The sequence below is a fragment of the Protopterus annectens genome, chromosome 3.part0 (assembly GCF_019279795.1).
Source record: "Protopterus annectens isolate FY-2018-M chromosome 3.part0, PAN1.0, whole genome shotgun sequence".
Lineage (NCBI taxonomy): Eukaryota > Metazoa > Chordata > Ceratodontiformes > Protopteridae > Protopterus > Protopterus annectens.
This window is the reverse complement of record NC_056731.1, coordinates 1,322,700,001-1,322,724,295: the sequence shown is the minus strand read 5'-3', so window position 1 is coordinate 1,322,724,295 and position 24,295 is coordinate 1,322,700,001. Positions and strand designations below refer to the sequence as shown.

Sequence of the window (24,295 nt, the reverse complement as noted above, 5' to 3'; positions counted from 1 at the left end):
TTCTCTGCACTTCCCTTTGGCTTATCTACTGTGTCCAGAGTGTTCACAAAGTGTCTAGCTCCAGCCACTGCATTTTGCAGGCAGAGTAATATTCAAATTCACCCATATTTGGACGATTGTCTAATTCAGGCAGAAAGCCAGGACTTACTATTACAACACCTGGCATTCATAAAGAAACTTCTAACGTCACTGGGGTACACCATCAATGAAAAGAAATATCACCTAGTACCCTGCCAACAGATTGTATTCCTGGGAGCAAGCTTGAACACAACTTCCCAGATGGCATTCCTCACTTCAGAGAAACAAGTTTATTTGACAACCTACTTCAAACTATTGGCCACAAAACCCCAGCTATCTGCAAGGAAAATACTTCAAGCTCTGGGGTTCATGGCATCTTGCATTCTACTAATTCCATATGCAAGACTTCATGTGAGGAAACTCCAGTGGTATCTAAAAAGCCTATGGTGTCAACATTCTTAGGACCTGGAAACAATGATTTCTATCATTCCTTGTATAAAGACAGAGTTTCTCTGGTGGGCAGAGGCCTGCTACCACAACAAGGGATCCCTTTCACTCTATCCCCTGCCACCCAAATCCTAACAACAGACACATCATACTATGCATGGGGGGCTCACATGGTAGGGCAGTGCATTCAGGGCAAATGGAACCCGAGGCAGATGCACCTGCATATCAATCAAAAAGAAATGTTAGCTGTACAGAATGCTCTGACAGCCTTCAAAGACAGTATTCTTCCAGGACAACTATTGGCAAAACAAGCAGGGGGGAACCCACTTGTACCCTCTCTGCAGACTAGCCATGGCTCTGTGGGACACAGCTTTGAGCTACCAAGTACACCTACAAGCACAATTCCTGCCAGGCAAACTAAATTCACTGGCAGACGACTTAAGCAGAAATCTCATGGACCCACACAAATGGAAACTAGAAAATATTCAACCTTTTGAGGAACAAATGGGGGACTCCAGAGGTAGACCTGTTTGCCTGTCAATTGAACATATTCTGCACAAGAACTCCCCACAGTCAAGCCTGGAAAGTGGATGCCCTGTCCTTTACTTGGGAAAGCCTCTCAGTTTATGCCTTTCCCCCTCTGCCTCTCCTCTCGAAGGTTCTACTAAAGATCAAACAGGACAAGCCAAGAGCAATTCTGATTGCACCAGACTGGCCACACCAGCGCTGGTATCCCCTTTTGCGCAGTATGACACTGCTACAGCCATGGCACCTGCCTCAGACCCCTTCCCTGCTTTCCCAGCAGGCAGGCCAGATTCTGCACCCTCAACTTCAAACCTGAACCTTGCAGCCTGGCTAATTCCTTGAGCTCTCCTCTAGCATCCCTCAGTAAGCAGGTACTGGATGTCTTTCTGAAGGCTAGGAGGCCTAGTACTAGAAAATCCTATGCTGAAAAATGGAAAAGATACTGTTCCTGGAGCCAGGCTCAGGGGATGGGCACAACGGTGCCCAGCTTACCTCATATTCTACAGTACCTAACAGAAATGCTCCACAAGGGCCTATCCTTCTTGTCAATTAAAGTTCATGCCTCTGCCATTTCAGCACATTATAATATTGAGCCACCCCACTTTTCTCAGCCCTTGCTTAAGCAATTCCTTAGAGGGGCCAAAAATTTAAGACCCCCCCCCCATGTGAGCTCCCACTCCAACCTGGGACCTTAACTTTGGATTGGAAAAGCTCACTCTTCCCCCCTTTGAGCCAGCTGCTACAGCAGAGTTGAAATTCCTTTCTTTTAAAACAGCCCTCCTTCTAGCCATCACTTCAGCAAGAAGAGTGTCTGAATTACAGGCCTTCATGGCAGTGGAACCCTTCATTATCTTCCATGTGGACAGGATTTCCCTCAGGACTAATCCTTCCTTTATGCCCAAGGTGGTGTCTTCTGTGGCCCTAAATCAGTCCATTAAGTTGCCTACCTTTTTTCCTAATCCACAAAACAAAGAGGAACGGATACTGCATTTCCTGGACGTGCACAGACAACTTAGATTCTTTTTGGACAGGACTAAGCCTATCAGAAAATCTGAACAACTGCTAGTTAGCTTTGCTGAAGGGGGAGAGGGGAAGGCTATTTCAAAGCAAACCATTTCCAAATGGATATCCCATTGCATTCATTTTTGCTACAAGCATCATGGAAAACCTACCCCACAGGGGATGAGATCACATTCCACCAGGGCTGCATCTACCTCTGAGGCATTTCTCAGAGGGGTCCCTACCAGTGGCATCCTAGAAGCTGATACCTGGAGCTCTGTACATACCGTCACCAAGCCTTACTACTTGCTTATCTTTTCTAAATCCAGAGCTGGATTTGCCACTGCAGTCTTGCAGGGATTGATAGCTGGCCCTAATGCTCTTTAACTTCCTCCTCCCTTCCTTAGCTTTGGGAATCTACTCAAATGTGATGACTGCAACAGTGAAACATGAAGAACATAGTACAGTTGTGTACACTTACCATAAATGTAAATGTTCGAGTGTATCCACTGTTGCAGTCCTGGTTACCCTCTTTCCAGCCCCCTGACTTCTCTTAATGAATGCCAGAAAGTTGTCATGATATTCAGGTGCTTTACAGAATGATGGAAAGATTTTGTTTAGCAGGTATGTTTCTGCTTTGCTTACTAGGATGTTCATTCATCCTACCATATCCTGTTTCATACTCAGGGGGGAGAGTGAGTCACCTTAGATTGTTCAGTATACAATGAACAGTGTCCATGTCATAGTATAATTAGCCTTAATCCTTTTTAACCTAATTGGGTATCCCTTCTTTTGGCCTCAGACAGAGATGACATTGTCACATGCTGTCACAAGCTGCTTATGAACTCCAAAGCAGAGAGTGTGTGTCCTTTTTGTATGTGTCTGTTTTGTGCACAGTTGATTCATCAATTTCTAGAATAGTTGGAAATTTGCTAGGTTGCAGTGTTTGATTTTTAGACCTTTTTTCCTACTGAGTCTTATGACCATTGAGCCTTTGCCTATCAACCCAGTCTATTCATTTTCCCAGTTGTGGGTATAAGCAAGGTGGGGTGGTGGTGGTGGGGGGGGGATCATATAAGTAACCGGTGTTTGTGCCTTTACTAGCAGTCTCACTAAGAACTAAACAAACAAGGCAGGTAAGGAGTTAATCAACCAAATAACACCAGCACCCCAACCCAAGTTTTTGGATTTATTGATTAAGGGATTAATCCAAATGTAGATTTTTTACACAACACATAAATTGGGGTAGTATTATATTTAAAGAATGTATGTAATGATTGATTTTAGTTCTGATGAAGTCTATTTTATATTTAGAGAGATGAAACTGCATTGTATTTGTTTTAAATAGTGCTCAACTTGTTATTAAAGTAAGGTTTTACAACCGCATTATTGTTGGTGGTTGCTGGTGATTGGTCTTTCTGCCCGTATCTTTTGGGAATTCAACTTCAGGTGCTAGTGTTATTCTCACAAAGAAGGCATTTGTTTTGGGCCCAACGCTTGCCCCTTGTGGCCAATGTATGAACCCCTGTCATCCAGTGGTGTCCAATGCCCTCTCATTGCATAGGTATGCCACTACAGACATGCCCATAAATGCTAATGTCACCGACTTGTGATCACTTAACACAAGTCCTCCAGTCCTGCAACCACTGATAACATGCCAGCCTCTCCTTACATGTGAGCTTCTTGGTCTTACAAGGACCACCCTGTCTGGCATCCATGATGGGTGAGCTGAAAACTCCACTCATTCCCATTCTACCCTGCCCAGCTCATTCAGCACGCACAAACCACTCTTCTAACTAGAGTTATTTGGTTGAAATTAAGGGCATCATCTCTCTATGCCACAGAACTGGGGACTTGTCTTTTGGACTTTGAGTCTGGCTTGGTTCAGCTTTAACCTCAGGTAGTTTGTTGTCATGGACTCTCCCCATTGCCATAGTATCCTGACTTTGCATGCTTAATTTACTGAGGATAATGAGAAGTGTAGGTAATTATGTGTATGTCTCTGGTGTTATTTATTTATTTTTTATCCCTCACTGGAGCTGCCCAATGGTGACACTACCTTTACGGAGTTACCACATTCATTGCATCAGGGAGATCCAGGAGTCTCTGTGCTAGATGAGTGGTGACAGTCCTGTGACACATTTGTTCCTACCAAGAGTTTTTCATCAACCCATTCATTCTCCTATAGCAAGACGCAGGAGATAGGGACTGGACTAGATCTGATGAGGAGACCTCCCTTCCCCCTGTCAGAACTCCATCTTGTAACAGCTCCATGAGCTGCACTGTTGTGGAAACAGCAGGGAGCATTCTTCCAAATACTGTCTGGGCTAAGTGATTGTACAATCTTGCACTAACAACTCACAGCCTTGTTTTCCATAGGTGCAACTGCAACACCTCGTTCTCTCATGAGATGCCACCCAATTGGCAAGGCAGCCGCCCCCCCCCCAGGATGGGTGAACAAGCAGCAGACACTCAATCCCATCATCTTCTGCCAGCTCCTACAGACACCTAAGATTCTAGATGAACTTAAGTTGTTTGAGTTCTGGTCATGGTTTTATCCACGTATGCCATGGAGCTGGTGAGCTGATGGCTAAACATGAAAATTTCATGTGAGTATAGTCTTCACAAACTCTGCCTATATAGTGGCAAGTGTATTTGTATTCTCAGAGACTGGGAATTCTGTCAAGAGTTTAGCCTCAGTAATGTTGACAAACTTGCACTTTTCCCAGATGTTTAACGCCATGTGTAAATGGAGCATATTTTCTGTATGATGTTCAGGTATTTTGTCATGGAAGCAGTACCTGTATTCCCCTCCCATTCTTCCTGTATTTGAAATGAAACTTCTCTGATGTTATATATTCCCGCAACTGTCAGTACAGTTTCAGTCTCATGTGTGTGGTAGATATCCTAAGCTTTATGAGTAAGATAATTCTGATGCTTACTGCAGGTGCTAGCTCACACTTTGCCTTGTAAGTAAGTTGATGTTTGTGTTGAAGTTGCTCCCTTGTCATCTCCAGGTCCCTGAAAGTTGTGTAAAAAAGCATTATGTCCTTGGACCCAGAGTAACAAACTGATATAATTAATCGAACCTTCCCTGTCAAGTGACAGATTGAAACAAGGTAACATACTGAATTTCCCTCCCATATTCTTCCCTCAAATGTCTTGTCCTCAGGAACAGAACATGCAGCGTACCCCCCTCCCCCATTAGTCTATTTTACTGTCACATTTTTGACAATAGTTAAACTTGGTAAAGCCTCCTGCCACCAACCTCCTCAATAGTAGCCAGTGACAGTACTCATGTAGCCTCCTATTTTTATCTAGATATATTTTTAAACACAGCTTGTGTCTAGAGTAGACTTTGTCCACCTCTGTATTCCATGGTTTAAATATAGATACTGCTTATTTCTTAGGTAGACTGCCTCCCACCTCTGCAAGTCTTGGTATAAATATAGATTATTTTTTTCAGAGCACATAAAAGGATTCAATGGAGTTGCAGTAAAACATAACTTTTATTGTACTTGTAAAATAAAAGAAACTAGTGCTTTGACTGTAAAGCTGCCTAGGGAAACCTAGAAGGCTTTATAGGCAAAATGCTAGTTTATTTTATTTTATGAGTACAGTAAAAGTTATATTTTAATAAAATTCTATTGATTCTCTCTGTGTGCTTTGAAAGTATTTTGTGTATATTGTAGCCCATCTTAAGAAGTATTCACATTTATTAATATAGATTCTTCTGATCTGTTGAGTAAACCCCTCCACCTATCTGAGCCTCTGGTTAAATATAGATTGTATGTATGTCTAGGGTATATTACCATTTCCCTTACCCAAGCTGTAGTTTAAAGTAAATGCTTATTTTATTTATTTGTTTATTTATGCTTTTGCTGAATGTGTTAGTCCCGCTGACCTGTGACCTCTTTTCAGGGTGGCCGGAGGTGGTATTCATACTAACTAGGGGTTAATTTGACCAGGACAATTAATTTCCATACTCTTTTAGTACAGAGGCTGTAGAACTTCTTGTGAGAGAAAGGAGGAGAGGGAACTAGCCATGTTGGAGGTCAGTATGCTGCAGAGAACTGAGATGGGCAATGAGACTACAAAGGAGTCCATGCAATCTGTAGACAGTACAGATGAGAATATATAGACTCATATGATAGTTATCAGATGGTGGACTTGAAACCCCAAAGGAGATAGCGGAAAAAAAGGAAAAGGAACAAGTGAGACAAGTATACGTTCATGGGCAGACACAGTGGAAGAATGTAATATTGCCAATGGTCGGTGCAGGGCAGTAGAAGAAAACAGGAAGCTGCAGGACAGAGATACGTTCTCAGTTTACTGCAGACATTCGGGAATGGAAGAAACAGAGCTCTGCAGCAATACTGAAAGACAGAGAAAAACATTTACAAAGAAGGATACCTGAAGGAAAATGCCCATTTGTGAGGATTTCTTGAAAATGTACATTATAATTAACAGGTATGATATTTGTGACAGTGTAGTAGAACCAGTATTACAGTAGCTTCTGTGCATGTGCCTTTATACATCTGGGGAATGAATACCTGTCAGGTAAGTTGTGAAACATTTCAACTACTTAACAGATTTATGCTTAAGGTAGAAGAAAAAAATAGCATTAATCTTTGCAATGTGTTTGAGCATGTGTGTTTTTGCAGCTGCAAGAGACACTTGAAAAAGCGTATTGTGGTGGTTTGGATTAGACCCTGTTTCTAAACAGGACATTGTTAAATATTTTGCTGATTATACAAAGACATTTACACAGTGAAAAAAGTGTATGAGGAAAAGAAAGGATGCACCGGGGCTTAAGAAATATTGGTGACTTTGAAGAAAATTATTGGAAAAAGAAACATTTACCATGTATTATGAAAATGAATGGGTGATGGCAAATATTCATTAGTATGGTCGGCTAAAATATTTTTTGTGGTATTGAAAATTATTTATATAATAGATTGTAAATTTTTTGCAACTTAGGGAGAACATGCAAAAAGTGAAAAAGTAATTGTACATGAAAACAGGTTTCAGGCATTGCAAAATAACAGTGTGGAAGGGGAAGCTCCTTAAGATGACATGTTAGTCATAGTAATGGAAAAAACATATCAGAACAGCAGAATCCAAAAAAGAAATGAATATTTTTTTCAGTAACATCCTTAATTGCTAACTCCAGCTCTATTCAGTCTCATACCGCTTGCTCAGAGGTGACCTGTGCCTGACATATAAGGCCATGTCAAACCCAGATTTGATGAATATGCTTCACCTCAAAAAATCTAGATCCCTCAGAACCACAAGGGCGGGAGACTTAAACCTTGACACGGTTATAAATAGAACGTGCTGGAGGGACAGATTCATCACCCAGAGACTCCCTATGCTGTGGAACAAAATCCCGGTACATGTGAGGCAGAGCACCTCTCTGGTCTTGTTCAAGAGGAATCTTGACCAATGGATGGGAGATTGCAGATATACCCCAGGGATTACTTCAGCGTCACTGCTTGACAGAGGCACAGCAAAATGATAGGCATAGTTTTTATTCAAACTAAAGGGGTGGCGAAAGCCACATAACTATGGGCTAGGCTTATAAATGCCCTTGGGCAGATAGCCTAGTATGAACCTATGAACCTATGAACCTATGTAAAAGAAGATAGCCAACATGGGAACAAGGTCATTTTGTAAAAACTGTAAAATAAAGGTCATCTGGTATGGAAATGGGGGGGGGTGGCTAGTGAATGAATTGTGTGGAGAGAGACACAGCCTGAAAATAGTTTAACAGATAACATAGATCATAAGGAAAATACTGATCAGGAAATAAGTGAGGAAGACTATGAGGGGAAAAGGAGGACCAGGAAAGAAAAAAAGCAACTTAGGGAGAACATGCAAAAAGTGAAAAAGTAATTGTACATGAAAACAGGTTTCAGGCATTGCAAAATAACAGTGTGGAAGGGGAAGCTCCTTAAGATGACATGTTAGTCATAGTAATGGAAAAAACATATCAGAACAGCAGAATCCAAAAAAGAAATGAATATTTTTTTCAGTAACATCCTTAATTGCTAATAATATAGTGAATGAAGAGAGATTTACTGTGCTAGAGCTGTGTAAAAATTAAACACATTTATTATGTGTGTGTTAGACATCAGAAATGTTAGAAATAGCACAGGGAACAGTTTCAGCAGATACAGGGAAGGAAAGTGGTGTAGATAATGAGAATCCTGTCGCTCGTCTGGTCAGGAGAGAACATACGAGCATTCGTGGGCTCAGTTCAAGCAGCTTTATTACACACAGACACAATTGAAACTTAAATAAACTTATACACAGAGTGACTACCACTCATACATGTTAACACTCTGGCTGTTCTCTCAAAATGGCACTGTTGCCTGCACGTGCTCAGTATTTATATGCATGCGCTTACATCTGGAAAGTCTTCTTAAAGGTTCATACACACACTCTGATCTACATCCTCATCTTTGAGAAACTGTCCATATATGAAATAACAATATTCAGTGGCATGCAATTTACAGAAATGATCATTTGACATGCAGTTATAAAGAACTAATTATTTGACATGCAATCATACAAAATCAAACACATAAAACAGTCATGTCCAGGTTGCTCTGTATTTTACAATAGGTCTGGAAGTACGACCTGATCATGCAACATAAAAGTCAGAATTGGATCTAGCAATGGGGAGTGTCTTCAAGGAATGTTCAACTTTGGGGGCATCTGGGACATCATCATGGGAATGGATACTGAGACGTGTTCTTCGGTATGAACATTGTCAGAGTTGCTCTGAGATCTAGAGTCTGTATCACAGGTATGATGCTGCAATACCATTTCTGATACAGGAAGAAGCTGTCTGCGTTTTTTCCTGTACTCTGTACTCTCAGATTCCACTAAGTAGGATCTTGGATCGGTACATATACCTCTCAATTGACCAATTAGATCAAAGCCTTTCGTCGTTTGCATCCTCACTGTTTCGCCTTTTTTTAACAGATGAAGAAATCTGCTCGTTTTATCATAGTTGGACGTCTGAGAAGAACGTTTCTTAGAAAGTTAGGCTTTGATTGCTCTGTTGTTTTTAGCATTAGGTACCAACAAACTAGAACTGATAGGCAAGGTTGTTCTGGTTTGCCTAGACAGAAGTATATGAGCAGGCAAGCCAAGTAGGTTGTCATGGGGTATATTTCTGAGATTTAATAAATTCAAGTAAGATATCGGTATTGTCACACTTTGACCTCTTCAGTAATTGATTTGGACTCTGTACTGCACATTCAGCAAGGCTGTTTGACTGTGGATATTCAGGACTGGTAGTACCATAGATAAAGTTCCACTCTTTTAGCAAATCTCTGAAACAGGTGACTGGTAAACTGAGAACCATTGTCAGAAATAACTTTGTGTGGACTACCATGGACTGAGAAATAACGTTTCATCTTAGTAATAACAGCACTGGATGTTAGGTTTGGTAGAAAATCAATCTCAAACCAGTTCAAATAAGAGTCTGCCAACACTAAGTAATGTTGACTGTTCCACTCAAATATGTCAGTGGCTACTGTTGACCAAGGTAGTTCAGGAATTTGGCTTAGCTGAAGTGGCTCTTTTTACAAATGTGGCATAGTACTGTTGAACCCTGAACAAGAAGGAAGCACTTTATCAGTGTCTTTTGACAGAGAACCCCAAAATACTAGTTCTGTCATGCTTCTTTTGGTAGAATTGAACCTGGGTGGCCGCGATGTAAAATCTGAACATAATCACGTTGTAAGGAAGTAGGAACAACAACTTTTGGACCTTTGAAAATTATACCATCTTCCATCAGCATCTCATCTCTGTATGGAAAGTAAGGTTGCACGTCTGGCAGTACACAGGATTGCTTTGACAACCATCCTACATTGATGAAGTGGATGTATTTTTGCAAAACTGGATCAGTCTTTGTATGATCTCTCAGCACATCAAGTCTCGTGGTAGAAAAATTATACACTTCCATGACATCAAAGTCCAAATTCTCTGCATCAAGCTGTTCTGTGGTATTTCTGGATGATCTGGATAAGGTATCAGCCAGATAAAAAAGTTCACACCTTGTAAAGACCATTTTGAAATAGTACTTTTGCAGTTTGAGCAGCATTCTTTGTAGTCTTGCTGGAGCTGAATGCATAGGCTTCTTTAAGATAGCGACTAGAGGTTGATGATAAGTCTCTATCTGGATAGCTCGGCCATAAATATAATCATGGAACTTCAAATATGTGAACACACTTGCCAAAAGTATCTTCTCAATTTGAGCATACTGCATCTCAGCTTGGATAAGAGTTCTAGATGCTTAGGCAGCAGGTCTGCCCTCTTGAAAAATAACTGCACCAAAACCGAACTTTGAAGCATCACAGGATAGAACTACTGGTTTGTGGACATCATAGTATCTTAATGTAGGTGGGTTAGCAATTTGCTGTTTGAGGTTATCAAATGCTTTCTGGTTTTGTTCTAACCATGACTTGCAACATTTTTGCATTTCAGCTCTCTTAAACGTGCTGATAACTCACTAAAATCAGGGATATATTTGTCCAAATAGTTATCCATACCAAGAAAACGTGTAAGGCTTGGAAATTGTCTGAGGCTGGCATCTCAAGAATGGCTGCTTGCTTAAAAGGATCTGGTCATAAGCCTGTACTGGTAAATAAATGACCTATATGAGTAACTTCTGGCAACCTGAATATGTACTTCAGAGGATTGAGCTTTAAATTCACTTCGCAGTCTGTCCAGAACTTTTCTGAGGTTTCTGTCATGCTCTGCTTCACCATTACCTCCAACCAGTAAATCATCAACTATTATTGCACACAGGTCGCCTGAAAAAATTTGCTCCATTGCACACTGAAAGACTTCACTGGCAGAATTTATTCCAAGAGGCATCCTGAGGAGTCTGTATCTAGGCAGTAGTGAAGATCTGAAATCAAGCATAGCTTGCCAAAATGAATAATTTGAGTGGGAATTAATATAGAGATAATTATTTTAATTATTTTAGGTGGGTAACTGTAATTTAATGGAAAGAAAAGAAAAAACAGGCACAGGTGTGAAACTTTGAAAGCAAGTAGTAGAAAATGTCAGTTTGACATTAGGGAAAGATTATATACTTGAAAAAGGGAAAGAATAAGGAATGAAATTAATTTTGTGTTATTTTCATGGACTTTAATGGAGATAAAAAGTGCAATTTTAATACTATGTTTACCAGATCAACTTTTAGAGAAAAGAGTAATATAATTAAGGTAAAAGAGTGTTTGTATATGGTAACAAATAAATATATGTGCAAAATTGGAAGTGATAAGAAAAGAAAGAGCAAAATTGTTTAAAGTCAACAAGGAAATGCAGGAGTGATGGAGAAATTGTAAAACCAAATATAAAGCCGTTTATAAGGAGCTTGAGAAGTATTGACATAGCTGTGAAAAACAGTTGCATACACAAAAATGCATGGAGTATGACAAGGCAGTGGATGAAGGGAATAGTGGGTTTCATAAGAGCAAGAGATAAATATGAGATGAGTTTTTAAAAGTGAAAGACTTTTTACAGATGCAGAAATACTTCATTAAAAGAGTGAAAAAGGAAGTAAAGTCTTTTAAGGGTACCAGCTAAAATATAACAGAAACTTGGCTAAAGCTCCAACACCATGATAAAGACTTTCTCCCTCCTGGCTATAGTACACTGTGCCTTGACCGTCAAAAGAAAAAGGATGGTGGAGTTGCCATTGTATATTCTAACCACCTTACTCTGACAACTCCTAATAAAACTATCCCGTCCTTTTCCCCCTGCTGAAATACTGACAGACAACCTTGTACTTAACACCCATACCACCATCACAATAGTAGCAATCTACATTAGCCCAGGAGATAAGTTATCCCTGCTGGAAAACATTCTCTCATACTTCTCTCAACATGTTCCTAACGAAACCATTATTCTTGGTGATGTGAATATTAATTGGTTAACTTTCTGTACCCCATATTCTACCTTACACATCAACTTGTACGGCTTTACTCAACTTATCACTGATGCCACCCATACCAACAACTCTCACCCTTATTGACTGGATTGTACTCACTCATCCCTGTAAATATCACAATCCTGAAACCCTTTCCAACTCACTAAGTGATCACTCCCCAATAAAAGTACTTACATATATCCCTCACTTTACTAACAGCATAGATTTATCACATGCCACAAGCTTACTAACTTCCACCCTGACACCTTTAAATCTCTTCTCTCTAAAGTTAACTGGAATTTCCTTACCCAACTCTCCCTTGACGATGCTGTCCTGTCTTTCAACTCCACCTTTCTCAGTATTCTTGACTTATTTGCCCCACTTCGCACAGTCCATATTAAATATAATACATCTCTGTGGCTATCAAATTCCATCTGCATCTTAATGAAAAATAGAGATAGAGCATAGAAAACATGGACCAAAACAAAGCTCCCTGCAGACTTGCTAAAATACATAGAACTTAGAAATCAGACCAAAAAGCATATTAATAAAGATAAAAGAGACTTCTACTATAATCCACCCTCAGCCTTGAAATCTAACCCCAAAATGTTTTGGAACTCCTTAAACCACATACTACATCCTGGTGGTCCCTGCTTCCCCAGTCCTTGTCCTGATAACACTCCCAAAGATACTGCCTCCACCTTCAACACATATTTCATTGACTCTATAGCCAAACTATTTAACCCCAGTGCCAATTCATCTATCTTTAGTAATATTTCTAATCACTGTCTATCAAATCCCACTATACTCTCATCAAATTCTTTTTCCCTCAAACTTGTACCCACTAGCTACATCAAATCCCTACTTTCTAAACTCAAACCTCACTCAGCTTTTACCGACAACATTCCTTCCCTTTTCCTTCAGTTAGCTGCTGACTCTCTTGCTCTCCCTGTATCTCTTTTAATCAACCACTCCTTTTCAAAGTCCAAAGTCACTTCTATATGGAAACAATTCTTCTACCAATACATAAAGGAGGCAAATCCTCAGATATCACTAATTTTAGACAAATTATCATCCTTTCTCCTCTCTCTAAAGTTCTAGAAAAATGCAGACATAAAGAAGTTATGCACTACCTCTTCATTGAAAATCTGCTTACACCTACTCAACATGGCTTTAGACCAAAGCATAGTACTACTACTGCCCTACTATCATTCTTTAATACTATAGCCCTTGCCAGAGATAACAACAAACTTGTCTCCTGCCTATTCTTAGACCTCTCTAAAGCTTTTGACATCATCTCTCACCCTTTCCTTCTGCACAAACTAACTAACCTTAACTTCTCCTTTGCTACTGTTGCATGGTTTTCCAGCTACTTCACTGACAGATCTCAAGCAGTGAAGTGGCAACCTGCACTCTCCCCATTAAAATGGGTGTCCCTCAGGGTCCCATCCTTGGTCCACTACTTTTCAACATCTTCACTAATCTTCTTTATTCTTCCTGTCCTCAGTCATCACTGGTCCAATACGCTGATGACTCTACTGTCATCACTATTGCTGACTCTCCCTCCGAACTCATCGCTACAACACAGACTTCCTTTAACTCAGTAAAAAAATGGCTCCCTGACAACCAGCTTAACCTTAACCCAAAAAAACTAAGCTACTGCTTTTCCTTCCTAAAAACTACAACCACATTAAAGCCACTTTCACAATCCTTTCCCTCAGTAACACACAAATCGAGGTGGAAACTAGCACTAAACTCCTTGGTGTCATCATTGACGACCAACTTAAATTCAATCTACACTTTAAGACTCATCAGAAACTAGTGCTTCTCTACCACAACAAAAAGTTTCTCACCAGTGAAGCTAAAGTAACTCTCTCATATGCCTGCCTCCTACCCAGTCTGTTTTATGGCTGTCAAATTCTTACTTGCCTCAACTCCACACTCCTTGCCAAACTTGAATCTACCTACAACAAGATAGCCAAATTTGCAGCACATCAAACTTACAAGTCACATCACTGTCTCTCACTCAGACACCTTAACTGGCTTGAACTACCTCACTAGCTTCTTCTCTCTCAACTCCACATCATCCACTCCATCCTTTATCAGCCTTCTTACTGTCCTACCGTATCATCTGTCATCTCCCACTATTCACCTGCTAGATCCCTCTGGAGCTCTAACCTAGATCTGCTACAAATCCACAAACCTAAAACTAAGAAAGGATGTATTCTCTATAGCTATAATCCTTCCAAGGCATGGAACAAACTCCCACTAGAGATCAGGTCACTCAAGCAACTTAGTCAATTCAAGCTAGCCAGTAAAGAATACCTGTTAAGCCAATGGACCTGCCTCTGTACCCCCCCCCCCTTAAACAACTTATCAACCCTAACTGCAAACCTCTATCTGCTCCAATCTATGTAACTTTCTCTATCTCTCTACACCTTGTCTCACATTAACTTCTATATCCTAGGTACATTACATAATAAGTATTTGCATAATGTAAGATTTTACATCAGGTGACAAAACTATTGTTAGTCCTTCTGAATGATGTAGGATTTTAAATCTGACAGACATAATGATTAGTTTACTGTAGTAAATCCTTCTTTTTGTGTATATGTTGCTTTGAATATTTTCTGTAAACCAGTTGTTGATTGTTTACTTATTTTTGTAAATTACAATTTGTAGAACATGTGGAGCTTTCTTCCCTGGTCCTCCACTGAAAAAGTTCTACTTAGCTCAGTTAGACAAACCTGGTCAACAAATGTAAAATAAATAAATAAATAATGAAGATATACTGACAAGGATGAAAGATAGGAGTGGTAAGCTTAAAAGGAGTCAGAAACAAATTTCAGAAATAGTTGACAAGTAGTAAGAAAAATGCATAAAGAATAATGTAAATGGAAAGGATGTGGGGTGAAATGTATAAGCAATGAGATAAACAATATGTTAGAAATGGATGTTAACATGACAGAATTGGATATGGTCATAGGTAATTGTAGGAAAGACACATTGCCAGGAATAAATAGCACAGGATATGAGTATACAAAAAATGTAGAAAGATGAAAATAATGTTTCTTAAAAACTGTATATAAATAGATAATAAAGAACACAGAAATGAGAAGGTATGCATGAGTATTTATTTATTTGGCATTTGTTTACCTGGAAAGTTTGACTGGGTCATGAGTAACCCATTTTCACCAGAGGCCTGGGGAGTAAAGCTCCAGATACATATGGTTAACAGAATGAAAAATTAGGTAGACATAAGAAAGTCATAACATTCAAGCACAAATATGAAAACAACACATGAGCTTCTCAGAATGATAACTTGGGCATAATAAAGTCATAACATTCAAGCACAAAATTTGAAAAATTACACATTAGTCTCATAAAAATGTTACAGAAAAAAAGTTGTATAAGACCGAGTTTATGGAGTTGTAGATAGCAATTAATAAAGAGTTGAAGGATTTTGTCTGGGAGGGGAAGAGGGCAAGAGTCAAGTGGAATAAGTTGATCCCCCCATCAGAATAAGGTGGTGTGGGATTACCTGATTTGAAGGGGTATTTCAGAGCTACACAGTTAAGGCTCCTATACATAGCACCAGCAGAAAGCTATAATTAAAAATGGAAAGAGATGATGAGGATATGGGGGAAGATTGTGGAGACTAGGATTTTGGATACAGATTATTAAGAAGAATAACAATAGCCAAACAGAATGTTATGCTGATAAAGTAGCAGAAAGTATTCTAAGAACTAAGCCAAAATGGGAATGAACAAAGGAGTTTCTGCCAATAGTGATGACTGCAATTAGGGGTACAAAGAATAGGCAAGAATGGGCTGGAATTTACTGGAGAAAACTGGCAAAAGAACCAAGGTATTGGGATGATATAATTAGAGAGGGATAGGTAGTAGAATGGGAAGAGGCCAAGAATACATTTGGTATACATGGGAAAGACTGAAAGAAAGATTAAAGAAAGAGTTTATGAACATCAAAGAGACAGGTTAAATAAGGAAGATAATGCACTTGCCAGACATGTTATGAGTTTCCCTGAACATAAATTTCAATTCAGGGTACTTGTGCAAGTCAAAAAAGATATAAGAGGAGGCCCTTATGGTTTACTCCTCGAAAAGTTAGAATTATTATGGCAATTAAAATTAAATGCTTTTGTATGTCCGGGTTTAAATGAAAAATGTTCACTTATGTGTTTGCTCAAATTAAAAAGTTTGGAGAGATTATTGAGTCTATGATATAAATGTTTAGTAGTTCTTAACACCTGTTTTAGTTAACAAGTTGGGTTAAAATATATAGGTGATGAGAACATATAGTATCTATATAAACCTATAAAGTAACCTATAAAGTATTCTAAGAAGTGATAAGATAGAATTTTATTATTAGGAATTTTATTAATTTTATATTCATTAGGAATGTATTAATTCACTTTCATGTTTATTTATTTTATTTTTATTGTCTGACCTTATTGTAATGCATCGACTCTATTGAAGTTTTAGAGTATATGAGTAAATCAGTAGGTTTTAGGCTAATATACCTTTAAATGATCCTGTGTTCGCTGATTAGCTTTTTGGCGGGCTTTTTTGAATGAGCTTATAAATACTGGATACTTTTTAAAATGGCTATAACAGAGTTTCTGAAGAAGTCCGAGCACTGAGTGAGGACGAAAAACGTTTTATTATATTTTGGCGTTTAAATAAAGACGAGTGTTTTACGAGTAGCAGCCTTAGCATTTTGTGCTAGAAATAATGAGTAAGCAAATTGATGGCACTAAGGAAATATTTTTTAGGTGTGATACAGAATTGTAATTGTCTAGTCAAGTGAGGCCTTGCTGAATTTAATTCTGGTGGCTAGCAAAAAAAAAAAAATAGTAGAAAATGGAAATTAATGTCTAAACCAACCATACTACAAGCAGTGAATATAGTAACATATAAATTAACTAGATCTTTAGAAAAGGAATGGAGCAAATTGCATAGAAAAAATGGAAATTTTTAGAACAATACATGCAGAATAATGTTTTGAAGGAGGAGTGAGGTTTAAGGGAAAGCAGGAATTGAATTAGCTATGTAATATTTTACCAACAATGACTGTGTAGAAGATTATATGTTATAATGTTTGCAAATGAAAATGTGTCAATATGGTTTGTTTTCATTTATATAAATGTATGATTGCCTATGGCATAAGTGACTGATAACTCTATAAAGATGTTTCTTGTTTAAAAAAGAAAAAAAAAAGCTGATACACAAATAAATACAGAAGAAAAGGGAAGAATCAGATGAAAGAGAGGAAGTAAGTTATTACTTGACCAGAAACTGCAGTGGATTTGAAATATGTACCATGCAGTAATAGAAGGTAAATCCAAAATATTTTAAGCATACTTGATTAATTGTTGTTGTTGTTGTTTGTCTTTCGGCTTTTCCTGGTTAGGGGTCGCCACAGCAGAACTCTGGTCCGGTAATGATTGGCAGTAGATTTTCATGAACGCCGAGGTGCCAGCTCGACGTCCAACCTTCAACGAAGGCATGCCCATTTTTGCATGTCTTTCGAACGCCCATCCAGACTCCACACAGAAGGCCCTCCCTGCACTTCAGCCGAGAATTGAATGGGAGAGTAAAGTCCTTATACTTTTTTCTTTAAAAAAATGATTAAGTTTATGGAGTGAAAGGAAGAAAAATTAAGGCATTATTAATCTTGATAAAAGAAGAAGTGGGATGCATTAGAACAGATACCACAGAAGGAAAAATAGTTGCATGTGATATCATATGGAATTCCAAAGGAAATGATGGGGTTAATAGAGATGTATATGAGATGTCTCAGTTAAAACTAGTAATTAATGAATAGATAGGGAACAAAATTAAGTGGAAAATAGTGTCAAACAGGGCTGCCCAATGATTGTACCATTCTGCTTAGATATTAATGCTGTCATAGGAAGCAGGAATCCTGTACTATATTGAGGTATGTATACCAGCATTTCTGAGATATACAGATGATTTTGTGATCACAGTAAGGAATAAGGCATGGATAAAACTGATGATGAAGAAACTAATAAAACTGGTAGGTATGATGGGGTTAGTTTTCATCAAAGAGAAAATAAAGGATATCATGACATATTTTGGATAGGTGGGATTTGATTTACAGAAAATAGATAGAAACATTAGGCATAAAAATATGGAGGGAAATATACCACTGAAAGACAACGTAAAGAAATTTTAGTTGAAATAAAGGAAACAATGTTTGCATCGAGGCTGTGTAATTTGACATTTGAGAACAAATATACTGTATTCATTCAGGGATATCAAGGTATTGGGGTGCATGGGATGCATGTTTTTTGATGTTCTGTCCTTAGAAAAATAATTAGAAGTTACATTTGGAATAATGTGAAGTTCTAGATTAAACCCTATAAGAAGGGGGTTTTGTATAATGAACCTAAAGAAAATGGTTTAAAAGTAATCAACCTTGTAGTATTCTTGCCATCTTTACATTTACGCTAGGTTTGAACCGTACCGGAAAAGAAAGAGTTTTATTATTTGAATATAAGAGAAATACTGAACATAACAGAAATGAAAAAAGAAAATGAAGCAATGAAATATTATAGGAGAATGAAGTAACAGAAAGTAGTAAAATAAAAATAAAGAAAAGAATTGTATACTGTGATAATGAAAAAAAAAAAAAATATATATATATATACACACACACACACACACACACACACACACACACACACACACACACACACACACATGGACTGAATTATGAGGTAATACAAAAGGCAACAGAGGAATGGAGGAAAAAATGTTAGAAGAACAGTGGGAATGTCAAGATGTTTTGTGTCAATTAACTTTAAATAAATTTCCAGTGAAGGGATTAATGAAGTGCAAGCAACATGATGAAAAGAAGTGCAGTATTTGTTAAGAGGAGAAGATAATGAGGCATTTTTGTGGAATGTCCAAGGACAAAAGAGGACAAACGAGTTTGGAGAAAAACTAACAAAATATGGAGTGATGAAAATCAATGGAAATTGTTTTGCTCTTTGAATACAATGCAAAAGAATGTAAACATCAAAAAAGGACCTGAAGTAATTTTGCCTATGCATGTTTTTTTTTTAAAGCAAAATGCAACAAGTTATTATATAATAAGAAATAGTATGTCAATGATATTATCAAAAAAATACAATTTTGGCTGTATGTAAAAGGGTGGGATTTAAAGAAAAAAGTATAAATAATTATTAAAAAGTAGAAGTAATTAATAAACAGGTGTATAAATGTTTGGGTAAATATTGTGGATAATGTATGATGATATCGTAAATATTTGTATAACTTTTATTTTACAAATAAAGCTCCCCTACTCTTTTTGATAAATGCCATGAGATCTTTTACATTCACCTGAGCTACACTGACTCAGGCACATGGGACTTCAGTTTAATGCCTCATCTAAATGATGGAACTCTGAGGAACTCAACACTTCTATTTGTGCAGCAGTGCAGTGACAGTTTTGGAAAATGAATCCAAGTGCCTGCATATGAATATAACCTTTAGTCTTTTGATCTTCCAATATAAACGTTGAGTGTATTACCTGATGAAGCACTGGCACTGTCATGCTGAGATTTGTGTAGGGTAAACTCCCCTCCCAACCTCCCTGAACCAGTTTAATTTTACAACACATTGCTTATGTGCATTAAAGATTTTAATATAGATGCTGATCAAGTCTGCATTAGAGCACCTTCTACTTCCCCTCACCCACTATGTAAAAATAGTGATACTTGTGTATAAAGTAGACCTCTTCTCATTTCTTCAATCCATTATTTGAATATAAGTAACAAGTCATGAATAGGATACCCCCATCTTTGAATTTTGAGACTCTCATCCTGCATTACTTGTCTCTAAGTAAAGTACATTTGTGCTGAATCACTTGGTTTACGTCACTTAAATGTACCTAATAACAATACATTCAGCTCCTAGTAATCTAATTTGCATTCCAGTAGGTCAACATGGCATACGTACCTGGTGCAAATGTGTTATACTTATGCATATGCCTGGAAGAAGCAGGACAGCCAAATCAGTTGGCATAGGTTGGAGAGGGCTGGGAACATAAAGCATACAGTTGTCTAGGGCCCCAAACCCAACTATGTTATCTGCCTAAACTATATCATTATGGCTTTTGCAGAAAGCCTGAAGATTGTACTGTACGTTATAATGTTATGTTATATAGATGGCCCCAGCCAGCACTGAACAAAAAATGTATTTATGATAGGAGATTTGTGTTGGGATTGAAGAGTAGTGTGCTCATTAGCATTTTGTGTATTATGCCATGTTCTGTGTTGCCTTAGTATGAATGACTCTGACAACTCACTGTGCAATCCATTAATCACTAAATGTTTTCTAAAAAATATAATTCCATTCTCTTGGTTACTGCATACTCCTTGTTCTGTTATAAACAAGTCTGTATGAATCTTACTCTTTGACACTACAGGCAGTATATTCCTGGAAATAAAGAAGCATGACAGAGTCACTTACTTTTTTTGCATTTGTGTTCTTGTATAGGTTTACTACTTGAAGACAATCCCTCAATTCGTGCCATTACTTTAGGACATGGACATATTCTTGTGGGAACAAAGAATGGAGAAATACTTGAAATTGATAAAAGTGGCCCTATGACACTGCTGGTACAGGTAGGTGTTCTTCTGAAAATGTGTTTAATAATGTTTTGTTTGTGAGAGTGTGGATGTATTTTATATATATATATATATATATATATATATATATATATATATATATATATATACACTTTATAATCTCAAAATACTGAAACATCAAATTTCAGTATCTCGAGACTATAAAGCCGGAACCCCAAAACCGCGAAACTGAAAACCATGACCGTTAAAGCACACACACAAACACAACTACACCTACCTAACTGCACCCCCTATGTGGGGGGGCTGTGCCCCCACACCCCCCTACTTATATATACTAACTCTGAAGTTGCACTAAACACCAAAACATACAAAACCCACCAACATACATTCCACACCCCCCTCGCACAAACACACATCACAAAGATACAAACACCACCACTCTCAACACTGACGCACTCACAATCTCACCTACATACCCTAATCCACACCTAACACTCCCCGACACACTCACAAACACACAAACCCTCCCCAAAACCCTTAAAAACACCACACTTACCTAACGCGCCATCAGTACTGCGGGTTTGACATTTCCGGGTTCGATATTCTGCAGTTTTGTGCATCTGCAGATTCGACACTTTGGTCTCGAGATACTGAAATTCGACATTTCAATATTTCGAGATTCCAAAGTGTTTCTATATATATATATATATATATGTGTGTGTGTGTGTGTGTGTGTGTGTGTGTGTGTATATATATAGGTATACGTCACATACCCAAAATGCCACATAACCAAAGACCAGATGACCGAGATGAAAATGACGAAACTCCAAATAAACAAACATCTACATAGCCGAAAACTTAGTTTCCAGGATAAGTAACCAATGGGCCAAAAACTCACGGAGAACACAACACACCATCTATAACCTACCCATTTGGGGGGCTAAGCCCCCCAACCCCCTAAATAAATATAACAACTCTGAGATTGCACTACAGTGGAGAAGAGGGAAAATTCTCCGTTTGGCCTAAGTGGTTACTTACCCACGGAAACTTTTTGGCTATGTGGATGATCGTTTATTTGGAGTTTCAGCTTTCTCATCTCGGTCATCTGGTCTCTGGTTATGTGGTATTTTGGGTACGTGAAGTAGATCCATGTAGATATATATACACACACACACACACACACACATATTTGTGTGTATATATATATATATATATATATATATATATATATATATATATATATATATATATATATGTATATATATATATATATATATATATACACATATGTTTGTATATAGATACGTGTGTGTGTGTGTGTGTATATATATATATATATATATATATATATATATATATATATATATATATATATATATATATATATACTCCTTCCTTGTTGTAAAAATTTCTTTACCAGTTTTTTATCTGTTTAAAATATTCAGTACTTCAAATACAACAGGTTTATATTTATATTTTGATTTTCGTTTGCTAGTAATTGTTTTTGACAACTAACAGAATTAAACTTTATAAGGCCTAACTGTGTCTGAGCAATTCAGAGCCTGTGTCCCAGCTCAGAAGAACTATTTCCTTAGTTTTACCCATTTTCCCTCTCAATATTTTTGAAAGAAGACTCTGTAGAGCATTTTTAAAATCTGCCAACTCATTGCACTCCTAATTAACATGTCCTTAGTTACCTCTTTCTTCCTCATCACACCTCTAATATTTGCTATTTTCCTGAGGAATAATTCTTTGAAGTATGCTTGGGGTGTACAAATACCTGTGCAAACACTTGAAAACAAAAATCCTAAACCTTGTGAAATCAATCTTTTCTACCCCTCCCCCCGATTAATTCTTATAGTTATCATGCATTGCTTTATATGCCCAACTAGTTATCACTTTTTTACTAGCAATTTCTGTTCTACCTCTGACTAAAAACTGTACAAGAGCAGGTCTTTCACTCAGGGCATTCATATCCCATTTTCTTTGCTTATATTCCAATATCAGTTCTTGGTAGGGAGGGTAGTCTCTAAATTGCAATCCAAACTTCTTCACCTCATCCCACTCTATTACCTTTCCCTGTCCAGTTATTTGCTCCCAGTACCTTGCTTCCACTGACAGTTTTCTCCAGTAAATTCCACCCCCTTGCCTATTTTCTGTACCCCTGCTTGCAGTTATCCCTATTGGTGAAATCTCCTTTTTCCAGTTCCATGTTGGCTTAGTTCTTAGATTAACAAAAGCAGAAAAATACAGCCAGTATGCAAGTAAATCCAGTGACCACAAAAATAAAAACAAACAAGTAAAGAGTTACTGGAACCACGAGCAGCTGGTAATGACATAGTTTATTAGACTCATACAACTTTTAAAACCACTAGTAAAAACTTCCACCTTAAACATGGCTTCTATAGGCATATCAAACAAAAAATATCATCCACCATTTATATGACATCAAAGTGAGTCACATTATGCCAATCAGGCTCGTTTGTGCATCTCTTTCAGTAATGGCTTTAAAGATACATAGCCATTCAAACCAAGTCAAATATGTGCTCCCTAAGCTCTGGGGAATCTCTCTTCCCCAATGAAGTTGCTAAAGTCTGTAATACCCTTCCTCATGACATGAGACTTCAAAACAGCACCCCATAAATCATACTTCCTCAGTAACTGGCTATGCATTTGCATTGGCCCACCCTAGCCTCCTTCAACACCTTCTGCAGTTACTAGTTCCTTAAGCTACTCTAAGGACCAATTATTCTTGGACCATATCAATGTACTTTATTCCACTGATGATGTTTTCCAAATTGTTACTTATCAATAGTTACTTTTTAATATCTTTTATGGTTAACTGAGGAAACTGTTTCCCCTTGACTGTTGTTGCTGTTGTTTGTACTACTTTCTTAATGTCTTATAACTACTGCATGAAACTTTTGTAACTACTATACGGAGCTTTTCTCCCCGGGCCTCTGCTGAAAACAGACACAAGTTGTCCAGTCGGATTATCCCAGTAAACAAATGTTAAATAAATAATGTGCCCCTAAACGTAAAATCCAATTTAATTCTTCCTTTTCAGTGTAATCATTAATATTATCCCCACGTATATTATTATCAACTACTCTTAAAATTGAAAATTTAAAACTATGTCCAGAACCATTGTCTGTAATGTGCTTATATAATGCATTTGTAACTATTTCTCTTTTAATTTCAGATAGGTGGTTACGGATATGTTCTTTTAACCTCTGGTTCATTTTGCCCACATAATATGCTTGACATACAACACATCTAGTCAGATGGACAACATTTCTAGTTTCATAATTACCATATGCATTAAGTCTGAAGATCTTATAAGAAACTAGATGAGTAAAATATTTATCACAACAAATGAAACTACAAAAACCACATCTGCCACATTCAGATGTACCATTCTTAATTGGTTGCATCTTCCTTGATATAGGTGTCTTTTCTTTATAACATAACAACTGCTTCAAACTTTGATTCTTATAACTGAAGCATGGACTTTCATCGCCTGCCATTTGTAGTTCTGGTGTATCATGTAGGATGTGCCAGTATTTCTCAATGATTTTCTTAACATTGGCAGTATTCCGATTATATGTTAACATGCATCTAACTTTACCTTGTGAACATTTATTCATTAGTATCTCTTGGCAAGCTTCTGAGAATAGTGGCTTGGCATTGGTAGATCTACAACTCTTAACATCCTCACA

The 24,295-nt window shown here is 37.8% G+C and overlaps 1 protein-coding gene across 1 annotated transcript in view; it reads left to right on the top strand.

The window, feature by feature from the left end:
* LOC122797061 (echinoderm microtubule-associated protein-like 6) overlaps window positions 1-24,295 on the top strand; it is a 3,800,753-nt gene that overhangs the window by 1,738,317 nt on the left and 2,038,141 nt on the right. Inside the window, exon 18 of the mRNA XM_044065838.1 lies at window positions 20,485-20,612. Coding sequence (XP_043921773.1) covers window positions 20,485-20,612 — 128 coding nt within the window. The remainder of the gene's footprint in view (window positions 1-20,484; window positions 20,613-24,295) is intronic.